Genomic DNA, 20556 nt, shown 5'->3' with positions numbered 1-20556 from the left:
CACTGACCTCGACCGCGCGGCCGCGGCGGGGTCACTGACCCCGATCACGTGATTACGGTATGTATATATGTGTGTATGTGTGTATTATATATAGATATAGAGTTTTATATAGTATATAATATATATAATATTCTCTTTGTTACTCTTTTTTCTGTCACGTGACTAGCGTTTGAGCACGACTTCGTCGCGCGTGAATTTGGCGGGAGATACTATTGTGCCTCTTGATAATATCGGATTAGTGTTTATCGTATTGTAAATTATACAAACTTACGATAAAAAGTAGATGACACAAATACTGGAAATTTTTTTAGTACATTTACTTGTGCTTGTCCGTTAAAATCGAACTCTCTCACTTCCCCCGCCGATATTTATTTTGGATATATCGGGAAATATCGGAATTTGTTGCACATCAAGTAACGGATAAAGTGGAGTGTACTCGCCTGGTGGTTAGGTGTGCATACCTTTTGTAATTGTTTTATCCGTATTCGTGCTCTGAATTTCGGAAGCGTATTGGAATTTTAATACGGTCGCGGGACGATGTTAATAAACGCGCGAAACAATCTTCCGCACGGATTCTTCATGAGGCGGCATCTGCTGCGGTTTCAGCGAAATTCGTGGATATTATTCAACAAAATAAAAAGTGCTTACGGTCACTTCTTATTTATTTAAAACAAAAGAAAGAGAGAAGAATAAGTTTTTAGAAAAAAAAGACTAGAGAAATTCAAGTAAAAGATTAACGTTCCCGTTGTAGTCTGTAAAAACCAACTGCTGTACTACTTAAAATTTCTATAAAAATAGCCTTAAATCACTCCTCGATAACAATATATCTATTGTTGTCGATGTGACACTAAAATGTCACAAAAAATGTTAATTGTAATGTAATACTGAAAATATAAATTTTTATTAGTTATTATTTATTGTCTTCTAACAATTTAAAAAAAATTGTTTATTTATTTTGTTATGGATTGATTTTCTTTGAGAGAATCGCGCGCGAAGTGTCCGATTTTCTTCTTGCAACAAAACAGCTCGCTCGTTTGACAGATAAAAATCGGCCAAACGCCGGTATCGAAAAATCGCGGACGCGCGCGCGTTTTAGTCCGGCGTCGCCGTATTGTTTTTATGAAGTGATGCACAAGCCGCTGCGGATTTGACGAGATTGGAACGCGAAACCCACGTCACACCGAAGTCAATGGCACCGCCGCGGATTGATCTGCCTCACAACTGTATTCCGACAGTTTGCGCGCGGCCCTGTGTTCGTGGTATTTGCATGCGTGCGTCGATGTGTGCGGTTCTGCAACGACCGGACCAATCGGACCGCTCGATGCAACGGGGTCTCTGCGTGATTGGTACGGCATTGTGCGCCATAACCGAGAGGGTGAAATTAACCGTGATCCAGATCAAACGCTTCTAAACTCTAAGCACGCCGAAATCCGGATCGGTGACATTGCCGACCTGCAGCTAACTTTGAAATGATGTGTATGTAAGGTTATACGTGTAAGATGCATGTACGTTGGTATAAAGAGCGGGGCTGTATGTTCTAATTTGAGTACGGCAGAAGAATTTTTCCTCTCTCTCTGTTTCTCTTTTACTCACACAAAAGTTTGCAGGTAATAGAAGATTTAAACGTTGAGAAAAAGTTCTATATGATGGATTTGTTCATATGTATACGTAACATTGGAGCGCTACACATTATTCGAGAAGTTCTGGGAAAGAACAATGAAAACCGCGGAGAAAATGTAATACCATAGAAATCGTGACAGAGAACGTTTCAAAGTTTCGGTAAAGTTGAACATGAAATATCGAAAGACAGGTTTATCACAGCATTTACATTGCAGAAAATCATATTGCGAGAAATTCATAGTGTTTTACATAACGTTGAATTATTCAATATGTAGATAGTTATATACGTATATATATACACATTTATATACATATATATGTATATATATATGTATATATAGTATATCTGCAAGAGGCATATCTACCTCGAAGCGAATATCTAAGATAATCATTTGCCACATAATGTCTATTATGTTTTTGCAAGCGCTGCTTTGATTAGCGCGTAAGTTAACTTTGGTTATATCTAACCTACTATATGATGATCCGCGTTTAGTTGAATTTTGATCAACCTGCCCGACGATGCAAGTTTAACTAAAGATCACGGAAGCTGCATTATTAACGTCTCTGTAGTTTACGTCGTTGATACCCGGCTCTAGTAATCCAACAATTCACTTGAACTTAAACCTTAGCTAAAGGAAATTGATCTCTCAACTTCGACCGCATCGATGTATTTTGCATTAAGATTGGTGTTATATAGAAGAGAGTTTATAATAATTTACCTCACTTATGTGAATTTATTTCTGACAAAGAAATAAAGATTAAAGCGATAGTATGTAGTTAAGTAACTAACGTGCGTTTAAATTCTAATCTTCACATTTCTGCTCTCGAAGTTATGAATTGCTTGATCTTTATCGCAACATTTGTAAGAACAGTTTAACGTCTTCTTTTTCTAGATATAATATTTCAAGTCACTCGACTTTATTTCTCGGAAAAATCTGTTTATCATATAATCTGTTGAATTATATTTCCTCATATATTTTATATGTTGCATATGAGCGTATGTGGAATATTTAATTTTTTTATTCTGAAAAAAGCTACTTGTCCAGAGATTATCTCTCATAGTTTATGCATAACGTTTCAACCTGAAACATTTCAATTGTATTATTATATTAAAGCGCTCGATTTCCAAACTCTATATTTCTTATTTAATCTCTCTTTCTCTCTCTCTCTCTCTCTCTCTCTCTCTCTCTCTCTCTCTTTTTCTCTTCTGATTTAATCTTGAAAAATTAGACTGCGAGACACGCGAGTCTGAAAACACGCGCGCGAAACCAAAGCCGAGGCTCGCGTAATTTGCTTCGCAGTTGCTTAAGTCAACATTTCGTAGTTGTAATTTAAATTTAAGCCATACCCGGCGACTATAGCGTCTTAATTACGATTTAACGCCCCTTAATTTACCAGTAGTGAGATTTGCCACGCGGCACAGCTCTCCGACCATCTCGCTTCCTCCAACAGTTTATTACTGCGAAATATCGCAATGCCATATGGCATCAAATAAACACTTTTGATTACTTCAGTCCTTTCATGAACTTTCTCCGCCGTCTCTAAATGCTTACAAATATTTTAATGATAATCTCTTTTTAAAATTCTAAATCAATTGTGTTGTGAAAAATAATATCTTGTGAGAAAAACAACACGTGGCCAGATTTTTCTCGAAAGAAAATGTCACATTCATAAAAAAATTGATTCTAAATTTATCAAATAGAAAAAAAATCACTTTAAACTATTTCTTATCTTACCCGGAACAGTCCGTGTAAAAAGTCCTCAAATAAAACTAACGTATTGGAAAACTACTCTTTAAATCACGGAATTATCGCGTAACGGAGCGTAACGAGAAGCGAGTTGATATACGAGCGAGCAATTTCTCAACATGGCGAAAAACGTTTTACAATTCGTGAAACTTTACGCGAAGCGCTCGTTCTGAAACAATCCGTCTTGGCCGATATGTCAGATCGGGAGACGTCAGTGACGATGACGACGACAATGACAACGTTGTCGACAATGGTCGATATGAGTGCGCGCGATAAGGGTCCGAATAAGAAAAAGGCGCTCCGCGGAAAGATGGACAGATAGATAACCAACATCGCGTCTGACGAGCGACGGTCCGTTAATTCGTCACTGACAATCCCGTCAGTGTTGTGATAATACCCCGGAGGCCGATGTACTTCCGTCGCAGCGACGGTGTGACGGCGCATCTGTAATTAATCAGAAACGTGACGTCGAGAGAATGCAAGCCGCCCCCGTGGCGACCTCTTGGAGCGAGCGAGAAATAGATAGAGAGAGAGATAGAGAGAGAGGAAGGCTGCAACATTTACACAGTCAACGCGATGCTATGCAAGTACATATCTGCACCTGCAGCGCGATGCATCCGTGCGACAGGAAAACCGGATATGTGTGTACAGGCGGCGCTGATACTCCGGAAAAGAGAACTTTGAGCGTAATTGCGCATCGGTACGCATACACACAGAGTATGCATACATCTCCTAATGCGTATGCTGCAAATATCCTGCTTGCGTGATGATGCTTTATTTACTTGCAAGAATATGCGCGTATTTACATTCTTGTATTTACATTTTGTGGAATAAGTCGTCTTTCATATTGTGTGTACGATCTTATAAAATTTACAAAAAACTAGTATACGCGGAAAATAATTGACGACAAGTATATATATATATATGTATATATATGAGAGAGAGAGAGAGAGAGAGAGAAATTTAGAAGTAACCAGTTGGAGTAGAAAATTGCAAATAATAGCTTTTAGCAGTGCTTTGAAAAATAATTTTCCTATTAGTCAAACTTTTTTGTGTTGTATTTTTATCGAATATAATTGCAATATAAAATTATAAATGTTTAAACACATCATGATGTAAGATGCGTTAAAGAAAATAACGTTTGACTACGGCGTGTAAATGATGCTGCAGTATAATTACAACGTATGTTAGGGAAGTAACTCTTGCATCCGGAACTCAAACTTCCGCGAAGAGCTTAGTGTATAGCCAGCAGAAAATTACCCGTCTTCTTCGTTTAAATTGCGTGATAAATCGACGTAGTCGCAATATGAAGTTAATTGGTGTGAATTAGCTGTTATTAGATAGTCAACTATATTATATAAATTCTATGATACTTGATACTTGATATTTAAGAATAAAATTTAATATTTAGTTTTTTTTGCGTTAGAAAAGAATGAAGTTAACTTGCGTAATTTATATAAATATTGTTTAGGTATCTATAAAGAGAGAGATAAAGTTGAGTATGTAACTTTTAAAAAACAACTATACTCAAATTATATAAATTTCTAATCTTACGCTTTCTTTGAGTACAGTTGTATTTGTCAATTGATGTTTAACAGAGAAATGGTAAACACCAGGTGACAGCAAACTTCATGATTGATTATCTCCTGTTTATCCAGTGCATTCGCTTGTGCGAACTCATGCACGATAGGTTTGAACACACTGTATGGCTATCTCGCGAATACGTACGGAGAAAGGGAGCAAGATGAGAGGATGCGCGCGCGTCAAAATACGTGGAGAAGCTAACGCGCATCTCGAATGCGACGTCGTCCACGGCACGTCGATGTGTGTATTCATTTGCGCGAACAATTCTCGAAGCGTTTGTCATCGGGCGCGGTCGTAATTATATTGCGCGGAGACAAATTGCTCGCATCTGCAATAAATGATGCGAGTCGTGGCGTACCAACGCAGAGCCACTCGGAGTAAATTCGCTTTGCCTTTATAAAGTTTGAAACAAATATCGATTTTACTTAACGTTTTATAGAACAATTTTGAAACGCTGCGACATACTCGCATGAAATAAAAAGAGATACATTAATAAGTTCCAATTTCAATCAAGGAAAGAGATGAAAAGTTATACGTGAGATGCGCGATTTAACATCATTATTTTGTATATTGAAGTATCCTAACGTTATCGTAATTGAGTGCCAGACTTCTATCTCCAAAGTCGGATAATTATTGCAAGAGCGAAATAATGTGTAGTTGAATGAAAATGGAATGGATAATGTCGGTACTATTGTAACCCGGCAGTGTACCAGAGAGCAGATGCAACGCGGCGGTATAATGTACTGCGCCGCGAGAGTTATTAGGTCAGCATAAACGCGAGTAATTCTCGACTCGCTTGGCTCACATACGAAAATCATCGTGTTTACAAAAGAATGCATGCGGAAAGAACGATTTCTACAAATTCTACGGTTTGATTCGCATTTATGAAACACAATTTCTCGGATTGCGATCTTGCAAAAACACAAAAGTATCTCAATTTTGCGTTTAAGAGAATATTCTATTATCGGGTCAAAAAAATCTATTTTTTTACATTATTTCGAAAGTCTAGTTGAAACTAGAGCTTGTAAAGTTTTCAGTTTCAATTTAGAGAATTGTCGGAGTTACAAACTGTACACCGAAGCGACGCGCAGATAACACGAGAAGGAAAATAACTTCACGCACCAAATAAAGTGTTACAAGTAAATATGTAACTGTGGAACGGGTCAATGGATTGCAATGTACTTGCAATCAAAACTGTTCTTTCACGTGTGCTTATATTGCGTTTTATTTTTTTCCGACAGGCGGATCTCATTTGCCAACACTTGTATGTTACCACGAACATGAAAAAATTTGTATTCGGAAGAAAGCCGGGAAGGAAGATATTCTTCCCTCGCCGCGATTCAATGACGCGCAGTGTATGTACAAAACGTCAGCAGTTCTGGCAAGATTGAGTATATTTACTTCCACTTTCTACTGTTTATTTTCATCCAAGCAACGGTTCATTATTTACTCGTTATTTGGTAGCAGCAATGCGCGTGTGCAAACTTTGTTAAAAATATTTATTCAACGTGTCATTAATCTACTTTACGTGCATAATTAATGATACTTAACGCTTGTGCGTGAGATGTGAAATGCGAGAGCGTGAATGAGTTAGAATGTTGATTATTATTTTATTTGTTTATTATCGCGCTTGCGTAATTTCCGCGTAAATGCGAAATACGTGTTACGTCATCGCAGAGTATCGAACGTGTGCGAATGGATGTGCGTGAGGTTGGTTGACCTACGAGGGAATGGGAAGGCGGAGAGGGAGAATTGCGTGGGAAATTGCTTATATGTAAATGCGACGCACATAACAATGGTGTATTATTGTATTACTGTTGCGGTAGGTTGCATTCGAGATTGATGTGCTGTTCAATGCACACCTAATGCGTCGCCAACAGTGACGAAAATATTTCATTTCCAATGACACTGTTCGCTACTGTCTTTTGAAGATACAACGCGAAAATATTTAAGTATTATTATTTAGAAAGCGCAATATAAGCAAAACGGTCGGCGTTTGCACGTCGTTTGAAAAAGCGATAAAGTAATTTGCAAAGTTGTACCGTAAGATCAATTGGAGATGCGCGCGCACGTACACGCACACATACAATTCACACATCCACGTAGTGAGAAAGTGAGGTGAGTGAGTGTTTGTGTGTGTAAGAGAGAGAGAAACTCGCAGTCGAGAAACGGTTACAAGGGTCGCAGATGCCGTGGTTTAATCCGTTGGCTTAATTGGATTTTTATTCGAATCGAGAAACGCGCGCGCTTCGAGCCGATCGCAATTTTCAGAGCGAAGCGACGGAATTCATTATGATGAAACGTATCGTGGTTTTTCTTTGTTACACAGTCATATTTAGATATTTAGTCGTGCAAACTTTACGTCATTTAGATCATATTTCTATTTTTGTGGCAGTTCTTTGACGCTCGTTTGCAAGGGAAAATTGTGCGTTTTCTTAGAATGTTTCTTCCGAACTTAGTTTCATATGACGACGTATGAGACTGTTCTCTTAAATTCTACGATGAAAAATGAACCTCTTTATATTTTTGTATGATCGTTGTTTTCTTTGGAACGTAGTAAAAAACAATTTCTAAATATTACCTTTTAAACTGCACACATATGTAACGCAGATTTTAACATTTATCGTACGTGAAAACTTATGTTTACAAAATAAAAATAAAAAAATTCATTTCCGTATGTTATTGCGTTTTCCACAGTTGTATAGATTTTTACAGCTGTAGAGGCTCGATAAACGCTCGATAAAATTTGGCAGTACGTGTTTAGCGATTCGTTATAATGAGATATTGCGTCGAGCCAAACGGGCACATGTGTACACTTAGTTTATTTACGCGAGTACTAAAAAAATGTTTGGCTTAAAGGTCACAATTTCACGCGCAGCTGAAACAAGCGATCGAAGCGGACAAAAATCAAACTTTTCTTCCTAAAATGTTAACTTTTGATTCGTGTAATTCGAGTTTTTTATGCTGTTCGGATATTTCTTCGACTTTTGCATGACGCAAACTATAATATCATAAAATTATTTCTAGAAGAGTAAAACTCGCGAACAAGTTCGGATATATTTTTGGATATATTTTCTCGTTGTTACCGCGACGAAAATATATCGCGAAACAACCGATTTTCGCTCAAGTTTTCGCTAACGAAGAGAAAATTCGTTAAAGCATCATATCGCGAGCCACCGGCATTTTCCGTGACTGTCGTTTGTTATGCAGCCTGGCTGACGGTAGGAAGTCACTCGCGCCGGTGAGACGAGCGTCATCCGGTATCGTCGCGCGTTTCCAGCGTGAATGCGGAAGACAAGGGCGGCGCAAACAAGAAAGGATGAGACGGGAGATGCGAGATGGCGCGTGTATAAACGCGTGGAATAGAGACGGCGCATAGTTGTGAAGCAGAGTGGCGCAGGTGCATCGAGGCCGTAGAACGTAGGAAGTGCCGTGCATAAACGTCGCTCTGTCGCCTATGTGTGTGTGTGTGTATACGCGTTTATCGCGCGTGTATATGCGCTCGGTACATACATGTGATCCGGTATCGAGATGTTGCGCGTCGTGTATATCGCAACGCTCTCTCGCCGACGGACGAAACGACGTCCAGGTTATCAAACTGCCGTTCATGCATAATGCACGCCGATCTCTACAGATATCTCTCGCTCTGTCTCACCGGCCGCCTTCTCACACGGCCGCTATCGTTTCGATTCCTCTCCTCTCTCTCCCCGCTTTTGCGCCATTTCCCCGATCGGAGAGTTCTCGTCGATCGCCAAAAAACAAGGTTCCGGATTTCCGGGGACAAAGCTGCGGAAGTGCTGGCATCAGCTGCGGTGGAGATCCTCTATCAGATTTCCTACGTCGAGAGCAAGCTAGGGGAATGATGTCGCCGTGAACGGTTGAGCGATGGGGGTCGAAGAAGGGAAGAATGGGAAAATGCAACGCGATCGGACCGGGGCGGGTTTGCACGTCGCTGAACACGTGTAGGCGTGCACGTGCATTTTACCACCGATGAAGGAACGATTCGGTCCGTAACACAGAGCGGACTGCTGCGAAATCGAACAACGATCTCATCTCTTTCTTTTTGTATTTATGGCGGGTGACCGAAAAGCTCGATTGAAGAAATGCGATTTTCTGTGTTGCAGACGTTCGTTCGAATCCGATTGCAAAATTACTTTACGTAGGTAAAGAAGATGTTTTTTGTCTCTATTTCAAACAAAAATCATTATAAAAAGATTTCATAAATTATTAAGATTAAAAAATAAAATTATAGATATGTAAAATTTAATTATAAAATGAATTGAATAAAATTGTGAATTATGGATAATAAGTTGTACTAAAATAAACATTTTTCCGATATTTCTCTTGCTGAAACATATGAATAATTTAAGTAATAAGTAGTTTATGCGTGTGCGTCCAGATTTGTTGATGAAATCGGAGATCTCATCACGACTGGATTAATAATCTCGTTATGTTATCTTCTAGCGGATATTCCGTCGACGAGAAACCGAAGGTGGAAGTGAAAGAACGAAAGAGGACGCGGCGAGTACGCGCACCACCGAGCACGATATACGTTTTATTGCCGATGAAAAGACGGCTTGCTTGAATCCGAAGTCGTAACTGGAGCGATCAATCCGTTAGATCCCTCTTCCGCGGCATTTTTATTCCCGATACCTTAGAGAGAAATCTTTCTGTCGAGAGTCGACGACCCGCAATCCCGCGCTTTTTAACATAATATAAAAATCACATTTTTTTTTCTTTCTTTTTTTATTACATCAATATCATATCACCTTGTGAACGGATTTGATATCTAACCGAATTACTAGTTTTCTTTTGCTACTATATTTCCATCACATATCGACGCATTTGTTTAAACTTTCGTAACAAAATGTCTAATTCCGATTTATTTTAGATTCTTACGTAAAACACTAATGTCTAGATTTTGGAATAAATATGACAAAAACTTAGATAATTCGTTACGTATATGTTTGGAACGTTCTACAAGAAACTGATTGTCTCGAAGAGTACATAACATTTGCGTCTCTCTTAAAACTGGGTTATACACTGAATAATTAAATAACTAAACTAGATGGTCGTGCATTCTTTATGCGCTTTCTGACGAAAGTAGATTGTCCTATCAAATGTGTATGATTTGACATTTCAATGCAGATGGAGACCAATCGAGTCGAGCATTATTGCTGTATCTCGAACAAATGGCTCCTTCGAGAGTCTTCGCTTTTTAAAATCGCGACATCGTTGCCGCGTGACGCTTGAATGCTGCATGTAGCACTTCCTACGCCGCGCGCAGTGCGGCGCTTTGTGTATTTTTTATCGTCTAAACTCTTTACTTCGACTCACATCCCGAATGTTGCATAAACCATTGCGATCTCGACTTTCGCGACGGAAGCTTTCTCGTCTCTAAGCTGTGGAAAAATTGGCACAGATTTATGGGAGAAGTTGTTTTCCCCACACTACAGCGAGATTTTACCACTGCTCCGAGAACCATGCGAGATTATTTCCGCAACAGGCGTTTTCGCTGATGCGCATTTTTCTGCAAAAGTAAAATCTTACAAAACTGCTTTTGCACAGACTGCTTTTTTGCTTAACCGTATTTTTGTTTTGTTTTTCAGGACGAGGAGTGGTGCTGGACAGTCAAGGGCCGGTGCTGGTCTCGGAGCCGCGCTCAAGCGTAGAGTTCTCTAACGACACCGGAGCGATGATCCACTGCTCGGCTCACGGCAGTCCCGCGCCGAGAATCGACTGGCTAATGGGCGACGGCTCGCCGGTTCTACCGATACCGCACATCCGTGAGATGCTGGTGAACGGTTCCATGTACTTTCTGCCGTTCGGCGCCGAGAGCTACCGGCACGACGTGCACTCAGCCGTCTATCGCTGCCAAGCGTCGAACAGCGTCGGCAAAGTGCTCGGCCGTGAAATCACGGTGAAGGCCGGTAAGTAAGTAAGAGAGAGAGAGAGAGAGGAAGAGAGACGGAGCATCGCGCCTTTATTTCCTCCCGATTTCCCGCGTCTCGCTCCGCGACCGTTCACCTTCTTCCGGCCGATTGATCTTTTACAGTCCCTTGAAGCCCCGCTTTCCCGTCAGTAGAAAGAGACACACACAAGTCAGACGACGGTAGCGTGACGTGCAACTTTACGAGCTTCACGTGCGACCTTGAATTTTCTGTTCGAGTCAAAAATCGCCGAGTCTGGTCGTTATTATTTATGGTTATCGATTTGAGTAATATTGTAGAGATAATTTTATGACAATTCAACTACATTTTCAAGTTATCAATTAATCAAACTAGCCGTTGACTAATTTTCAATTAATTTCACTCATTACATACACATCATATGAAGATGCAATTTAAAAACGCGCGGCTTATACCAAATAAACGTAACAAATAGCGGTACACTCGGTGTGTTATATGAAACTACACGAACGTTCTTCGTATAAAACGGCGAGCGTATAATTTTTCAGAAGCACTAAAATTTCACGCATCATAAACATACTGTAATTTAGAAATTCTGAATTTGTCCCGTGATGATAAAGTGTGGCAGTTATTTTAAACTCCGCCGAGATTGGAACCCGACATATTCACTGCTATTTTGAATCGCCGAGACAGATTTTATTTTCAGTAAAACCGGGTTAGTGTCTGTGAGAATTATCTTGTGCGCAAACTTTGCCGCACTTTGAATTTTTGCAATAACACTATTAATGTTAAGATGAAAGATATGTGCGAAAGATAGCGTTTTGCGGTATTTTACAATCTTATTGTTAGTTCTGTCGCGAATAGTAAAATTTTTGCAGCAAACTGTCCTTACCAATTCTACACGCGAACCTTATCGATAAATAGTTATTTTTCTACCTTCTAATCCCGATTATTCTTCAAATAACGTACATTACTAAAATTCTTCTAAGCGTCAAATCTTCTACAATTGTGAAGCTTATCAACAGCAGTTTGACACATTTCATCGTCGTGAAAAGTCCGTTATCTGAAAATCTGTTGGCGAGCTATTTCTCAGATGTACTTAACGTCAATTTCGAGACGCTAAAGTGCCAACTCGTTGCGAAGTTTAAAGTCGGACGGTCTTTTCTGTACGTTTCGAATGCTCCACAGAGTTCGCCGTCGGAAAATCAACAGTCTTCGACGTTATCAGATAGTGCCGTTCTTCTTAAACTTCTTCTCCCTCCTCTTCCGTCGGGGTAAATGTAATCGACCGTTTTCCGGAATGACGTTTTAAATCCTCGACTCGGGCTAGGAAGGGCGGTAAGAATGATCGCACACTCGGGCAGAGCCAAGCCAACTACGTTTATCGCGAGCAGCACCCCCTTTCTCGCTCGCTTTTCCCCCCACTTGCCGTCGCCGCCACGGTAAATGGATGGTTCTGAACTCACGCTCGCTTATAACTAACAACTGACACACACATACACACACTGACGAGCTCAAGATGCGCAGATCGCGCGCGTTGATAAAGTGTATCTATAGATGTAGTACGTACTTGTACATACATCCGCAAAAAGATATACTGTCGTGTTGCGGTATTTTATCGCGAATACAATCTTGTTGTTATATTACACAAATGCGATATTTTTGCAGCACAAGATGTCGCTACTAATTGCACACGCAAAACTTTGTCAGTGAAACAGAGAAATAGAAATGCAAAGTCGAGACGAGAAGTTGTACTGAGAAAAATCAGCTAGCGCGCTGGCGTATTTCCGAATGAATTTCAGAGAATGGATGTTCTTCCTCGTAATTTCATGAAGAACGTATCGGTCGATTGATGAAGACAGACGTTTCTCGGTCATCTCGTATACGTCGAACGAGACAAATGACCGTGAGATTTCTCCGCAAGTTTGTGGCCGTAAAAATCGCGAGCTTCTGCCAGGAATTATTTATCGCGATTCAGTATAGCTGGCGAAGAGTCAGATAGTTCCAACCGGTTCCCGGCAAAGAAATCTCGCTTGGGTGAAATTGAAGGGGGGTGGATTACTCGTCGGAATGGTTGAACGGAAGTCGCGAAGGGAACGTAAAAACCACGAAGACAGAGCACTAATTACCGAAACTGCGGTCTGAAGAGCAGCGGGAACAATGAGGTCGGCGAGAAAAAAGAAGTGCCGAGCTACGACGTTAATAATGCACCTTTTAGCGTTAATGTGCCTCTCGGTGGCTTTCGTTAAAAATGTTAATTAATGGTAGAACGTTGGAAGCTGGCTGATGGCTGAATGATATTTTGATGACAAGCGTAATGTAAAGTCGCACTGCGTGTCTCCGGCGGAAATTACATCTGTCCATCGAGCAGAGAATTTTCATAAATTTTTAATAACATTGACGGCGAAGAAAAGAACACAGCAGAAGAAATTGAATAGTACTCGTTGCAAAGTTTTTTTGTAGCGTTAAATGTATTTTTTCATATATAATTAAGATATTATTACTTCTATATATTATCACGCGTGTAATTGGTTTTAAAAATTTATTAATATTTATATAAAACGATAAAAAAGCCAAAAAAAGTGCAACTTCTACTAGAGAAGGAAAATCGATTCCAGTTTTCCTTCTAGAAGAATATGCTTGCCGTGCGAAACATGCGGTGTTATTAATCACACGGACAGCAGAAACGGTTGTCTTCCGATCCCGGAAGCTCGCCGGGAGAGCAATATTCATCACTCGGATCCGACGTTGCTTATAGAACATCTCCGATATATCGTCGCGTGACACGTACATACCATTTCCCCACCTACTCTCCTTAAACCGTCATATTCGCGATCAAGCTTCCTCGTTTTCATCTTCGCCACCGCGGAAAGATTAACGTTTATCGCGCGACCGTCGACGCGACGAGCGACTACGCGATAAAAGGCGAATTTCACTTGAAGAGACTGATCTGACGAAACCGCCAAGAAGTCGCACAGATTAAAACAATGAATTCCGGGTGGAGAGCAGAGCTTTCACGATGTTCTACGTCGAAGAGAAGAGTTTCTTTTCGCGGACGGTACTTTCCATTTTTCCGACGGTATTATCCTTGCGAGTCTGACATTCCTGTTTTATGATGATATAATCTTTTCTTTTCTTCCTCTGCTTTTTCGGTTCTGTGTTTCTTTTTTTTTTTTTTTTTATCTCTTTCTATGCCGCAAGTCTTTGTGGAGAACGATAGCGGTTCATCTCAGGTCCTTTCCGACATTTATTTCTCGCTCAAGCGGCTGTAACTTTTCCTTTTCAGTGGTGCGCCAGAAGTACGAGGTGGAAGTGCGAGACGCTTACGTCCTGCCGGGCAACACCGGCGTGCTGAGGTGCGAGATACCGGCCTTCGTCAAGGAATATGTCGCGGTCACGTCCTGGTTTCAGGACTCGGCCTTTAACATTTACCCGACCGCGGAGAGTGGTGAGTGCAATTATGTTGATCGCGCGACATGAGACCGAAATGACACACGAGTTTACATATGTTTCTTGAATAACAGTGACTGTGCTTTAGTAAAAAAATTCGGATTTCAACCGGGAGACTACCTTTGAAATAAATTTTTTCCGTATATGAAACGTTGTTTTTAGAATGTTAGTTTTTGGAAGATTTTTTAACTATTTAATTTTATTTGTTACTTTGTACATTTGCTTTGAATTTTATAAATACTTTCTATTGTCACACGCATATTTTTTTGCCTTCAAATAAATGTTTTGAATAGTATTTTTTGCGAAAATTTTTCAATAAATAGTTAATAAGTGAATACAACTCGTTGAGAAAATCTATGACACGTAATATTTCGTTGACACAAATACTTTTCAATTTTGAGAGTAAAGCAGTGTGCTCAATAGAAAGCCGAATAATAAATACGGCTGTGTTTTCCCTTTATTCACGTGAGTCTTGCATGTTGAGCGACAGACAGAACGCACATGAGAGCGCCGCGGATTACGCTAGTCCGTAGTCAATATTCGAGTTAATTAGAGTTTGAGAGCTTGATTCGAGTGTCCACGTGCATACGTATCACGAGGCGTCGTTCCATCCGAGTTTCATGCGAAACGTGATATTACGAAACACTGGATAGACACGTAACATCACGTAGGGAATAACGCAAAGCGACAATGAGCATGATAGAATGCGAAGCTTCGCAATGCATTTTTTCAGGAATGACCTTTTTATGTTGCATAACAACGCGTTTATATATGGCACAAAGAATGAATTTTTTGACATAAAGGTAAAAATTAGATCAATCTGAAAAAGTTACGTACAATTTTGCAACAGTTCTTAAGATATTAATTAATTTGAGCCAACAAATTTATATGTAAGAAGAATTTACTGGTAAAAATATATGTGCAATTTTGATATTGAAATAATATAACTGTTTTTTTCTCGGATTAAGTGACTGGGCAAAAGTAAATACGTGAGAAGTTCATCGCCGAAATGGACAAAACATTTCCGAGCAAATTCGAGCGTTTTCGCAATTTCGTTTCCGAGGTCGGCCAGAAGTCAAACATCAGAAAACCACCACGTGGAAACTTTCCCAAATTCGTTTTCCTCGCGTCATAATGGCGGCATTGTGTCCCCGCTTTCGTGCCGACTCAGTACCCGGTGGCAGAGGACGAAACGTGACGCATTGTAGTTGTGTTTCGATCGCGGCTTTTCAGACCGTCACGTGCGTGCGCGGAATAAGAGCGAAAATTTCATCCTTCCGTGTCTCTAGGCGTACAATTTTCTCCGCGTTTATCGCGATAAATTATTCCGAATAAAGTTCTTCGCGCGTCGGTACGCCCGACCTGCTCGATGCGCAAAAGTTTTCCGAGTGATTCGTTTTCCATTTACCTCTCCTTCTCAGAGAGTACCGCCTTTCCCGTCCCAGATTGGATTTTCCTCTCCGGACTGCGCGAATCGCGTTTGATTTAATCCGGAGGATTTGTCGCCTGCCTGACAGACGTAAGAAACGGCCCGCTTATGAAGTTTAATCGTCTTCGGAAATAGTCGCGCGCACTCTCTCCGCGTTAAATTTACTCTCCGTGAGAGAGCTTTGAAATACTCCGCACCAATGCAGGCCATTCTGAAGTAACATAAACGCGAGAAATTTTAAATGACGCATTCGCGCAGCCAATTGGGAGATTTTATTAGTAAATTTTCATTAGAAAACTTGGCTCGTCTCTCACAAAGCCGTAACTTCTTGTATATAACATTAATAATTATTAAACTACGTTTTAAGTCCTATAAAATATCGCTCTAATGCTAAGATCATTTAGATTACATAGGATTAATAACTGATCCTGGGACTGTGTTAATCTTGAAATTATCGTGACTTAGTTACGACTCTCTGCGACTTAAAGTTACACGAGAAACTTCTCTCGAACAAAAAGAGATATCTGAGAAGAAATATCTTTTTTTTTTATTATCTGACAGAAAGTTCAAACTTAATTTCGCAGAATCAAGAGATATGAACTCGATGAATTTTGTGTGACATGTATGTTCGCGATATGTATGGTGTTTGCTCGTTACACAAGAACGTTTGAAAGGCACACAACCGAAACAGCGGATTATTCTCCCGAAGCACTTTGCTCGGTTATTAGTTTCGCCGCGTGCGCCGCGAGCGACGCATATCGGATGTATTGATATTTCGGGAGTCGCGGCGTAAAGCGCCGTGGACGGCTATTCGGATGCAGCCAACTTCAATACGAAACGTCTCACCACAATGCAAATTAGCTCGGGCTACTTGTCTATGGAAACGTCAAACTATCCTTGCCACCGTCGCTTCGACGTCTCACTCATTTGTTCTTGAACCATCATCTCGCAAGTGCACGTTCAGTAGTAACATAGGAGATAAAGTCGGACGAATCACAAAATTTGCTTTTACATCATTTGCAATAGTTATAGCTAGCAAAAACAAGTGAAGCAAAATCACACGGTTTTTATTAAACTAACACAACACAGGTGCGCGCACGCTGTTATTGTTTTTATTTTAACGTGTTGTGCCAGTAAACACAACCTGTCACCGCGATGACGGCTAGTATATACGTCTTGCAAACCACATAATACGCATGATGTACATGTGAGAGATGTCAGAAATAACGTATGAAAATCAAACTCGAAAAATAGAAAGAGGGGAGAGTGGAAAAACACATGACTAAAGTCACGTGTCTTTAAAAACGTGACTAAAGTAAGGTTACATGACCAAGGTCAGTGACCTCACCGTAGACACGTGATCAAGGTCAATGACCTTAGCGTGGTCACGCGATCAAGGTCAATGACCTTAGCGTAGTCACGCGATCAAGGTCAGTAACCTAATCGTAGTCACGTGACCAAGGTCAGTGACCTCTCTACCCTCTCATGTGACTTTAAAAAACGCAAGAATACTTTTAATTTTCAGTGTTTTGTTTTGAAGCAATTTAGACTAAAACAAAAGTGATCGGTTCAGTCGTTTTTGAGATATTGCTCCATGAAAATCTTCTCACTCTTCTCAATTGCATGAATTTCGCGTATAAGAGGCATTACCGTGCATCTTGATATGTGAGACATGAATCGAGAAACACATCCTAGAAATCCAGAATCAGCGTCGAGATAAAAATGGCAACAATCAATATATATATATATATATATATATATACAATATTATACTGAGAGAATCGATTGTGATTATTTACACACGCTTTTTCTGGTAGGATGTGTGCGTACATGTCATTGCGTCGGTGCATGTCATTGACGCTGCATTCAGCAGCTACGCAGTAAATTTTATCGCGTGTAATTTATATCGGAATTATCGGGCTGTGCGAAAAGTTCAACTGTAATGCAAATTCTTTTATGACGCTGATACTCTCGTTGACGAAAACACAGAACAGCGTCGCTTCGCGGCGTCCACACAATCCATGTCATGTGACATTATTATCTTTCTCTCGTTGTTATCTTTTTAAACGTCGCTCGCTCTAAGTTTTCTTTTTTTATAATTTTTTTTCTTTAATGTTTGTTGATAAATGTGTATCCTTTATACATGTTATTTCCCTAAATATACAGAGATCAAAATACATATTTGATGAACAATAACGTTTTCTCTCTTTAGGAGCATTAAATTGCATTGTATTAATGTGTGCGGACAGTTTTATTTACACAAAAGCTTAGCAAACATGTGTACTCGGGATATATCGAAACTACAATATTACCGAACAAAATTGGAATGACATTATAATTATTATCTCATTTATTTATTGAAGTTTTTACTCCTTATGTGTATAAAATGTAAAATATTAAAAATATGCTTCACACATTGCAGTTGAGATGAAAATTTGCTTTTTTTTTTGCATCTTACAGAAAATACTTTACATCTTGCATTACGCTAGTGTCTTTTTCTTGTACAAATATTATCTCACGCAAGCGTTTGTCCTTTTACTTATTTATTTACGCATATCTTTATTCATCAAATTTATTTTTAAGTTTGCTCTGCGCGATTATTCTTTTCCGTATCTTTGCAATGACAGATCACATAATTTTGCCAGCATAAGAAATATCGCTCACATCCGCAGATTTATTTGCCCATATTTACATAAAAGTTATTTTTCACCTGACAAGAGAAACGACTTATTCATCTCGATGTTGAAATAGAGCCAACTCGCGTTTTTTATATATATTTTTTAAGCTACCTTTCTTTCTTTGTACATAAATACAAAAAAAAGTTTTATTTTCTCTATTTTCCTGCTGCTTTTTTTAAATTTGCGCGCTTTGACATTTTTTTTTATTGAAAAAATGACATTTTGTTTATTTGTAATAAACGACTGAATCAGACAATTGTTAATCATATATTTTTTTCAGCAAATTAATTATCGCAATATTATAATATCGCACGAGAGAATATTCAACGCGAACGTTATCGATGAGCTTCTACAGTTTTGCAAGTTGCGTTTTCGTTCACAGTTTTCTCACCGTGTTTGGGAAATTCGCCTTTACAAGTAAGGCAAAGGTAATCATCGTGGATTTTTCATCAAGTAAAAGAGCGGATCTAAACTTGTAAATTCTAAAGTCAACTTTCAGTTTCTTCCAAGCATGATATTTAAATTGAACAAGCGAGGTAAATTCTCTAAATAGTTTATGAAATTTGGATTTTTCCTTTTGTATATAAATCTTAAATGAAATTTGCCGTGTGAGTTAGCAGCGATATTAAAAGTAGCGAATGAAGTTTTGATTTTTATGAGTTTTATTATAAATCTCTCTCAATTCGGCGATATAATACTTTACTCTCTCTGAAATGTTTTTGAAAACAATATGATATTACGGTTATTGGTAACTTGGTAAGGACATTTCTTCCGGCTGTTAACTATAATAACGTAAGGAAAGTTCTCTTCGCGAAGAACTTTACCCTCGCGCCGCGCGCTTGAAAAATTAATCCGGTAAAACGCAATTTGACGACGTTTCTGTTTTAACCTACGTAAAACGGAAGTTCGTGTACTTTGTTCCCGCGAACTTAGGCAAAGTCACTTTGGCAATAAGTCGCGGATACGGGAAGCACAAAGTGGCGCACTTACCGGCATTCTGTGAAGTCATGAAAGAAGTACTCGTAATTGTGCTTGCTCCGTATAAAGGACTATGACAAAAAGTACCAGCTTCAGTAAAGATGTTCAACATTTTCTATATAACAATCTCCCTTTTGTTTCTGATAGTTATAATCTTGTTCTTTGATTTGTTACCATCTTTTGAGATGTTTTACATGCTGAGACGTACGTACATATGTCCATAGTATGTATATCTAAATATTTCGTACCTTTGTCGTGTGATTTTAGATTTAATTTTTGTATAACGCAGAAAATTTGAAGCAGCGCTTTGACAAAGCTCGTCGAAATAACGCAATTTTCACCAGAGCTCTATTTTGTAAATTCGTAACACAACGCGTTACAGGCGTAACGCGTGCGTTATAAATCACACTTTTGTGCAGATAAAACGTACATACGACAAAATAGCCGCGCAGAACAGAAGTTTTGTTAATATTATAGTTGTAGAATAAGCGGACAGGTCGATTTGCGGCGGTTCCGCGACTGACGAACGACGCACGTGGGAAATGTGAAAAACGAACTTTCCTTAAAATCCGCGGATCTGTGTTTCTCGCGCACGATACTCCACGATACTCGAGAGAGAATCCACTGCGCGGCCGAAATAAAACCAGGGCGCGAGATATATTTCGGTAATAATCGACGCATACATAAATCATGCCAAGCTCAAGCCCAAGATTGCGAAGGAAATTGTAGTCTTTTCGTCTTCCGTTGCGTTCTGCTTCGCGATTCTTGGAATATTTTAGTCTTGCAACTTGGCGTTTATTTGAGTAAATCACAAAAGTAAATTATACGATTTGTTTAGTAAAATTCTCGAAAAAAAAGATTCGACAGTTACAGATAATTGCAAAAATTGTTGAAGTGTATAAATAATCAACTGTAAATTAATAATGAGAGACTCTGTGCGGAAGTCTCTGAAATTTAAATCCAGATATATAGACTGGCACATGAAATGGTCATGATATAGGTCATTAATCGTTCGTTCTAAAATCGCAGACTGTGACAGCGGTAATATTGAATTTGCGATACGCCTGTCGGATTGCAATTTCAATGGTGATCTACAATTAATCGCTCTCATAGTGTCCATCGCAATTATTCCTTGTCGCGTATAACTTCGTATCTTCGTG

At 39.4% G+C, this 20556-nt stretch overlaps 1 protein-coding gene across 2 annotated transcripts in view; it reads left to right on the top strand.

The window, feature by feature from the left end:
- The window catches only part of LOC109858186 (Down syndrome cell adhesion molecule-like protein Dscam2), a 128808-nt gene that overhangs the window by 53539 nt on the left and 54713 nt on the right, over positions 1-20556 (top strand). For both annotated transcript variants that reach the window (XM_020435216.1, XM_020435226.1), the window contains exons 3-4: positions 10562-10882; positions 14148-14309. In XM_020435216.1, coding sequence (XP_020290805.1) covers positions 10562-10882; positions 14148-14309 — 483 coding nt within the window. The remainder of the gene's footprint in view (positions 1-10561; positions 10883-14147; positions 14310-20556) is intronic.

The sequence above is a fragment of the Pseudomyrmex gracilis genome, unplaced genomic scaffold (genome assembly GCF_002006095.1).
Source record: "Pseudomyrmex gracilis isolate BER0280 unplaced genomic scaffold, ASM200609v1 scaffold_6, whole genome shotgun sequence".
Classification (NCBI taxonomy): Eukaryota; Metazoa; Arthropoda; class Insecta; order Hymenoptera; family Formicidae; genus Pseudomyrmex; species Pseudomyrmex gracilis.
This window is presented reverse-complemented; position numbering and strand designations above follow the sequence as displayed.